At 56.4% G+C, this 8617-nt stretch overlaps 1 protein-coding gene across 1 annotated transcript; it reads left to right on the top strand.

Moving 5' to 3' along the window:
* The first annotated feature begins 5066 nt into the window (after window positions 1-5066).
* LOC119275515 (beta-amylase 3, chloroplastic-like) lies at window positions 5067-7563 on the top strand. Its single transcript, XM_037556383.1, has 2 exons — window positions 5067-5752; window positions 6193-7563. Exons 1-2 carry the CDS (start codon window positions 5244-5246, stop codon window positions 7304-7306), a joined length of 1623 nt encoding a protein of 540 aa, XP_037412280.1. The 5' UTR covers window positions 5067-5243; the 3' UTR covers window positions 7307-7563.
* Window positions 7564-8617: the final 1054 nt, after the last annotated feature.

Here is an 8617-nt window from a genome sequence, read left to right as displayed (position 1 = left end):
TAAGGCCGCCATGTCGACCACGCGTTCGCCCCGGCGCCCACACGCGGCCGCGTCACCGCCGACTCGTCGCCCACGCAGCAGCAGATAGCATAGCACGGCACTGTTCCCCTCGTCCTTGATCGACATGGTTAAGTAGATTAGGTTAGGGTACTGTGATACTAGTAGTACGCATGCACATGTGACATGTTACCTGCGCGTGTGTATGACTCTGTTCCGCGTAGGCCAGGCCCGTTCCCTCGAGGAGTGTTTTATTTTATACTAGAACGAGAGTTGAATACTGCTGTAACTCCACTCCACCTGGGCTTTGACAGTGTTGGGTTGACGACGATGCAGGCAAAGGCGACGATCATCATCATGATCAGGCTGACCGTGCTTGGAAGGAGATAAAGATGAGGGACAACACAGACAATGTGATAGACGTGGTTGATCAGCAGCCCACCGTGCGACGTACGTACTCCGCTCAGCTGATACGTTGGTGCTCTCCTCCTTCACCAACCTAGGGGCGCGGCGTGATGACACAGCCCGCGCCAGCGGTGTTCAAACCGAAGGAGATCCCCCGCCCGGACCCAGCGATCAGTCAGAACTCACGCATGCCTCCAAACCGACCACGTGGTAGTAATCTCGGGCCGATTGCAAGGTTTCACCACATGCGTCCTCTGCTTCGCTTTCGCACCAAGAAATTCGAACGGCAGGAGGCTCCCGGCACGTCGGTGACCCCGAAAAACCAGTAAAAGCGCACCCGGTCAATCAGCAGCAAAAGAAAAAAAAAGGACGCGTCTGACTGAGTGACTGAACGAAGAAGGTAAAAAGCGCAATACTGCTATCTGCTTCGTTCGGCTCGGCTGGTTGCGTGACTAGGCAGCGCCACGGAGCGCCAAGCAAAAACGAGCGGGGGCCTCCCTCCGGTGACTGGACGCCGGGGAGGCACCAACTCGCAAGTGGGCACGACTCCGTCACCAGCCACGAGTCCTCTCCGTCTCTCCCCCGTCGGTCGGTCGGCCGGAGCCGGGCCACACCTCGCGCCGTGACAAAAGAGGGTTCGCGAACCAGCGGACGAACGGCTCGCGTACGACCGGGCCTCGCCCACACACCCGACCTGGTCCGGTCCCAACAGCACAGAGTTTCGACACGTAGCGTCACGCCGCGTCAGCGACACCTCCATTTGCATCTCCATGCAACTCTCCTTATCTTGTTTAAGGCCAACTTCACCGGCGAACCAACCTGTGGTTGAGATGGTTAGGTGGACAGTGATATTCCCAACCCACCAGGATTCAAATCATGGTGCTCGTATTATTACTGGATTTATTTCAGGATTTCCGGCGATGCGCTTTCAGTGGGAGGAGACGTTCCCGTCGACGACAAGTCGCCTACGGTGACTTCGTAAATCTCAAGATAATATGCCGGCTCAGTCTCTCGGAGGTGCTCATAGGGGTAGGGTGTGCGTGTGTGCGTTCATAGGGATGAGTGTATGCGCGTGTATATGAGCGCTTGTGTCTGTACTTATGCTAAAAAAAGGCTGGTTTGGGTCACAGTGGACAGCAAACGGACGCGATGCTCGTCCGCGTCGGGGCCGCGTGGCAGGCGGCCACCTACCTCTCATCCGTCAACATTAATGCGCACGCGCGGTTGGCCCCACCTGTCATCCGTCCAAGCACACGGTCGTCGTCCTTCTTAAATGGGGAGGCCGTGGACGGGTCGTCGTCCACACTTCCCACTCCAGCCCGCTGCCTTCTTGAAACCCGACACCCCCAAACCCTAGCCTCTCCCCATCCTCGAGCTCGTCGGCGCTATTGGGAGATGAGGACTCCGGTCCCGTGGAGCAACGTCCACTCCCCAACAACTGGCACCTCTCGGCCGACCGGGTCCCGATCCCGCAGGTCCCGATGAGCGGCTGTGCGCGCCGCGATAAGATTGAGCGCCACCGTCGTCTCCTTCCCGACGACCTCTACTATGCCGATAGGTACGCTCCCGAATCTGTGCTCTGGGACACCTAGCTACAGGACGAGCACGGCGTCAGGGCCGCGGCGGCCATGTCAGGAGGTGCACGGGCGTACGCGGGTGCGCGGCCTCACGCCCACGCCGTCGCCTTCCCCATCTCCGTCGCCACCTCCACCTCCTCGCATGACAGCGAAGGAGGAGGCCCAGCTCGTGCAACATGTCATGGAGGACTCCATGAACACGCACAATAAGCCCCAATGACCGGGCATCGAGGAGACGATGGCCCTCTCTGCGGCCGGCGACGTCGTCATCCCCGAGCTGGAGATGACGAGGGCGGAGGAGGTGATGGAGGAGGATCCGGTGGCCGCGTTCCACCCGGCCCTGGTTGGTCAGCATTGGAGCTGGTTGTGCTCGGCTTCGGAGATGGCCGACGCCGTGGGGGTCGTGAACTGGTGCCCCACGCCACCGCGGTAGGAGCGGGAAGCGTCGACACAGGAGGAGGTGGTGCAGGAACCTCCCGCCTTCCAGCCCGGCCCCGTCTACCACGGACCGCCGACCCACCTCTGGACGCCGCCGGAGTACGTCGACCTCGTCAGCGACGACGACGACACCGGCAGCCATTGAAGACGACGGCGGCCACGACATCGAAGGGCACGGCAAGAGCACGCGGGCTGCTATTTTTACTGTTAATTATGAGAATGTGAACCGTGGATCTGGACCGTTTTGTGGCCGTGATGCTTAATTTTAATGTTTACTATTTTTTATTTGCTTTATTTACTTTTTTGGCATTTTATTTTAGTTTTTATGTTTTTTTAATCACGTCCATCCCGGACATGATTTGAGGTGCAGCCACGCGTTGGACGCATCCACGACCCAACAGACAGAAGCGGACATGGGTCAACCCATTACCGCCTCAAACGGACGAAATCCGGCCAAACCGGACGTCCGTCTAGGATCGTGCGGTGGAGTTGGCCTAACAACTTCCCATTGGCACCGCTAGAAAGGACTTCGGAGCTAGTTGGTCCGATGCCAATTTTTTTGGAACACGGTACAAACACAAATGTTCATACATACACGCATACACTCACCTCTATGAATGCATACACACATCCTATCCCTATGAGCACATCCGAAAGACTGAGCCGACATATAATCTTGAGATTTACGAAGTCGCCGTAAGTGCCTCGTCGTCGATGGGAACGTCTCCTCCCACTGAAAGAGCGTCGCCGGAAATCCTTCAATAAATTCAGGAATAATGCGAGCACCAGGACGGGCTGAAGATACCATTGTCCCTCTAACTATCCAACCACATGTTGGTTCACGATCCGATGCCAAAAGTTGACGTGCCAAATTTTTATAACTGTCAAATGTTGGCTAGAGATTGGTTGCATACCAGTTTTCGTTGTAAAAGGTTGTCAAATGTTGACAACTTTTGATTTTGCCAAATGTGAACTTGTCAAGTACTCCCTTCATTTTATAATACAGTGCGTTCACGCTTTTCAAGATTTTGCTCTGATCATAAATTTAACCAATATGGATGATAGCGGCGGGAGCATGATAGATACCTTTGAATTTGTATTTGAAACAAGTTTCCAAAGATATAAATTTTCAATAGAATGATTTATGTGCTATTGATCTAATTTATGGTCAAAATTGAATCTGAGAAAACATGAATGTATTAAATTATGGAACGAAGGAAGTATTGGCAATGCCAAATGTCGTTTGCCAGGCTCAGGCGTGTGGGACGTTGGGTTAAGAGGATCACTCGAACGGCACGCCTTAAGCCGATCTAGTCGACCAATCACGCTACGCATCTCGTTCGATTATCCGAAAACACTCAGGCCCCGCTTGGAAGCCCCGAAAAAATCTTACAGTCGGAACAAGTTACAACCGCATAATACTGGTCTCCAGTAATTTACAGCCGGATACAATTTCCGCTTGTAAATTCTGTCCTTCCCCTTCACGGTTCCCACGTCCATAATCACGCGTCTTCTTCCTCATTGGCTGTCGTGGGGGATGAATGGATCAGGAAGCTGCCGCCGTCGCCGCCGCTCCCGTCCACCCCCTCCCCCCGCTCAAGAGGCTGCCCTTGCAGTTCCTGCTGCCCGACACCATCCCGATCTCCACCTCTCTGGTCAAGGCCGTCGGCCGTGCGCAGCCGGCGGAGAAGTCGCGCGGTGGCGGGCGAGCTGGACTAGGTCATCGGCATCAACAAGGAGATCTGACGCGTGGTGCGGATCCTATAGCGACGCGCATGAACAACCCCGTCATCACCTAGCCGCCGTCGCGGTCAACGTCGCCGGCGCCTCGCCGGCGCCAGAATCAATCATCGCCGCCGGCACTCCATCATGGACGCTGGCGCCAGAGCCTGCCGGTCCGTGGTGGTTGCGGCGGCGTCGCGGCGAAGCCGTCGACCTCGCCTAGGCTCAAAAGAGGAGAGGATTACGAAGATGCTGGGAGAAACGACGGGCCGAGGTCTGTACCAAATACCGGTTAATTACAGGTGTAATCGAACGAACCTGTGTAAATATTACGGACCAAAAACGATCAACCAAGCAGCCATGCGTAGCCGGTCTGAATTTTCCATACGGAGGTATATTTTACCGGTGTATTTGCCCTGAAAACGACAATCCAAGCGGGCCCTCAGCTTAGTCACCGATAAGTGATGCTCGTCACCCGACTTCCTCGCATCCCGCCACGCGCCGGCCAGAGATAATCTTCGCCTCCCGGTTCCCATGAGGCCAGGCCATGACATAGTACGTCTAGCAGGCCCTTGGCCCAACCGATCTCACTCACTCACCTACACGTGTTAACGTGCGGTGCTAATTAGTCATGAAACCAGTACAGGTGTCGACCTCCCAACTAATCTCCCCGAGAAGCAAATTGAATCCTTGCAAATGGATAAACTCCTTCTCAAAAGTGCAAATGGAAAAGATATTACTACTAGTACTAGAATGGAGTACTGTGCTCTAGGCGTGCATGCATGGGAGAGGAAAAGTGTCGACCCGAAGTATCCACTCCACTCCACTCCACCGTGGCCAATTAGTTTAGCGATAAGCACTCGCCACGCGCCTCCTCCGCCCCCCGCGGAAGAAAATCGAAAATTCGCCTATATATACCGCGCCCCACAGCCCCCTCCCCACAACACCGAGCTCCATTCATTCCGTTCCGTTCGTTCAGCCGATAGAAAAGTCTCGTCGTACTCTCACAGGACCCAAGCCAAGCCAAGCAATCCCCTCTCCTACTCTCTTCCTCCGACGACTCTCTTCTCGCCGAGCGTCTCCTCCCAGCACGCGTAGCGGATCATGGCGCTGACGCTGCGGTCCTCGACGTCCTTCCTCGCGCCGCTCGACCCTTGCTCCAAGCTCCTCCACAGGCCCGAGGACGCGCCGCCCTCCTCCGTCGCCGTCCCGCAGGCGCCCGCCCGGCTCCGCGCCCTCAGGGCGGCCGCGCAGGCCCCGCCGGCGCCGATGGAGCTGCTGCACGGCCAGGTCCAGCAGGCGAACGCGGGCGGCGGCCGGCCGAGCAGGGGCGGGGTGCCGGTGTTCGTGATGCTGCCGCTTGACACGGTGGGCCCCCGGGGCCAGGTGTCGCGCGCACGGGCGCTGGCGGTGAGTCTGATGGCGCTGCGGAGCGCCGGGGTGGAGGGCGTCATGGTGGACGTGTGGTGGGGCGTGGTGGAGCGCGACGGCCCCGGGCGCTACGACTGGGAGGGCTACGCCGAGCTGGTGCGCATGGTGGAGCGCGCCGGCCTACGGCTCCAGATGGTCATGTCCTTCCATCAGTGCGGCGGCAACGTCGGTGACTCCTGCAAGTAAGCAACTCTCCGCCTTGCCGATGATCCATCTCATTTACTTGCCAGCATCATGGACTGCGCTGCAATAGAATCAATCAACCATACAGCGCGAGTAAAAACCGCAGTTAAATTGGTTTAATTCGATTAGGTTTTCCTCTCGAATCTGGGAGAAATTTGTCGGTTCAGTATGCTCTGGTTGTGCAAGTGTTCTGTTGTTGAGTAACAACTTGTTCAGTTAGTGCTACATGGCGTTTGATTACAGGCTCACTTTGTCATTCCTTGCACGTTTGGCAATGATATGCAGTTCCACTTGGACAAGCAATCGGCGAGTATACAAAAATAGTTCTCTATTTTAATGGGGTTAGCTGATTAGGTTATTGTTTGCGTGTGCCAAATTAGATACATGATTAGCGAATGAGAATTGGGGACAAATGGCTGACTGAAATTGTTGTTTGCAGCATCCCGTTGCCGCCATGGGTTCTGGAGGAGGTGAGCGCCGACCCGGACATCGTGTACACGGACAGGTCCGGCCGCCGCAACCCCGAGTACATCTCCCTCGGCTGCGACACACTGCCGGTGCTCAAGGGCCGGACCCCCGTCCAGGTCTACTCCGACTACATGCGCAGCTTCCGCGACAGGTTCGCCGGCTACCTCGGCACCGTCATCGCCGAGGTCCAGGTTGGCCTGGGCCCCTGCGGCGAGCTGAGGTATCCTTCCTACCCGGAGGCCAACGGGACGTGGAGTTTCCCGGGCATCGGCGAGTTCCAGTGCTACGACAAGTACATGCGGGCGTCGCTGCAGGCGGCGGCCGTGGCGGCGGGGCACGAGAACTGGGGGACAAGTGGGCCGCACGACGCTGGTGAATACAAGCAGTTTCCGGAGGAGACGGGCTTCTTCCGCCGGGACGGCACGTGGAGCACCGAGTACGGCCACTTCTTCCTCAAGTGGTACTCCGGGATGCTCCTGGAGCACGGCGACCGCGTGCTGGCCGCTGCCGAGGCCATCTTCGGCGGCACTGGCGTCACGCTGTCTGCCAAGGTCGCCGGCATCCACTGGCACTACCGGACCCGCTCCCACGCCGCCGAGCTCACCGCGGGGTACTACAACACGCGGCACCACGACGGGTACGAGCCCATCGCGCAGATGCTGGCCAGGCACGGCACCGTGCTCAACTTCACGTGCATGGAGATGAAGGACGAGCAGCAGCCCGGCCACGCCGGCTGCTCGCCGGAGCTCCTGGTGCAGCAGGTCAGGGCCGCGGCGCGGGCGGCGCGCGTGGAGCTCGCTGGCGAGAACGCGCTGGAGCGGTACGACGAGCAGGCGTTCGCGCAGGTGGCCGCCACCGCCGAGGCCGCCGGGCTGAGCGCGTTCACGTACCTGCGCATGAACCGGAACCTGTTCGAGGGCGACAACTGGCGGCGGTTCGTCGCGTTCGTGAAGACCATGGCCGACGGCGGCGCGAGGACGGCGCTGCCGAGGTGCGACACCGGGCAATCGGATCTGTACGTGGGGTTCGTTGACGCCGCCAAGGAGCAGAGGGCGCCGGAGTCCGAGGCCGCCGCGGCATTGTAGGGAGCTTACGTTTGTGTACACATATCACATCCCCTTGTGTATATGCACGACGTGGTAACGTGCGCCGGGAGGGGGGCTGTATAGTATGATCTGTGCGTGCAGGTTACAGGATTTTATGGCTGTAATCGAGCATTTGTGCTTAGGCCACCTCACTTTTTTTTCTATTCCATTCGAGAATGTTGGAATTTCGGAGAAGATGTAATCGCATTAAACAAAAAAGACCTTCGTCAAGGACTAAAAACAATTTCTTTTTTGAACCATCACCCGGGGAGAGGCTCCCCACCCAAATGCGTTAATCACAGCGTCGAGAAGGCGAGTTTATAGAGGGAGATGGGCTATCGCGCCAAAGGAGGTATTGACGCCATGACATGGCGCCGACCTTCTAAAGTGTACTCCTAAATCTAGAAGTCAAAAGAATAATGTCATGAACAATAATCTTAATGGTTACATGAACGGAGTGACGGTTCCCTCGGAAGTCATGAACAATATGTTTAGCGGTCAAACCATTTAGATCGTCAAAACCCTGGACTTTAAAACTTGATCTTATTTGTCCCATTAAGCAGAAAATAAAGAATGGTGATAGGATCGTATCACCATTAACTTTGGGCGCAATCCTTTGGGCAACCGTCCTTGGCTCTGTTGTTCTTTATGACCCTCTACTTGATTGTAAGATAGTCCACACCAAGAGGATTCTAACTTTCGGAGTTGGTTTATGTTGAGAGGGTCCCTATTAACTTTTGATTTCGCCCAAAAAAATATCCACAGCAACTAGTACTTGAAGCGTGGCTAAGGGCCCGTTCGGATCTCATCCACGATCCAGCTTCCCGAGAAGCCAGCGAGAGCGACCCGAACGGTTCACCTCCGAGAATCCCGCTCCAGGAGACCGAGCGGCCCGCAGTGTAAATCCGTGGAGCAACAGAAGCGTAGCTTCACGTAAAGGAGGAGGAGAAGTTGCTGGTAATTACTGGGAAATGCCCTTCCGAAGTGCCTCGGTGCGAACCGTTTTCTTTCGCTCAAACAGTTATCCTCGTTACGAGCAACCAAACTGGGCCACAACTCGCTTCCTGGGCTGCCAGCCCATGATGACGGAGAGGAGGAGCTGGTGGTGGGGCGAACGCGTTCGAATCCGGTCAGAAGCTGGCGGCGGCTGGCTTCTCAGGAAGCTGGCTATTTCATGAAGCTGGATGAGATCCAAACGGGCCCTAAGTAGGCATCTTGGGGAACATGGTCGGAGAAGTGTGCTATAGGAGTTATTTATTGATCTCCTGCCTTCTTCATCCCACCTCTAATCATATGTTGCGTGAGCTATAT

The sequence above is a fragment of the Triticum dicoccoides genome, chromosome 1A (assembly GCF_002162155.2).
Source record: "Triticum dicoccoides isolate Atlit2015 ecotype Zavitan chromosome 1A, WEW_v2.0, whole genome shotgun sequence".
Classification (NCBI taxonomy): domain Eukaryota; kingdom Viridiplantae; phylum Streptophyta; class Magnoliopsida; order Poales; family Poaceae; genus Triticum; species Triticum dicoccoides.
The sequence above is the reverse complement of the archived record's forward strand: the minus strand, read 5'-3'. Positions and strand labels throughout refer to the sequence as shown.

What these genes read in the sequence shown, in the direction of transcription:
- LOC119275515 (XM_037556383.1), top strand. Translation starts at nt 5,244, where the DNA reads ATGGCGCTGACGCTGCGGTCCTCGACGTCCTTCCTCGCGCCGCTCGAC. An exon ending in AACGTCGGTGACTCCTGCAA is followed by an intron (nt 5,753 to 6,192) that starts GTAAGCAACTCT and finishes TGTTGTTTGCAG; the next exon opens with CATCCCGTTGCCGCCATGGG.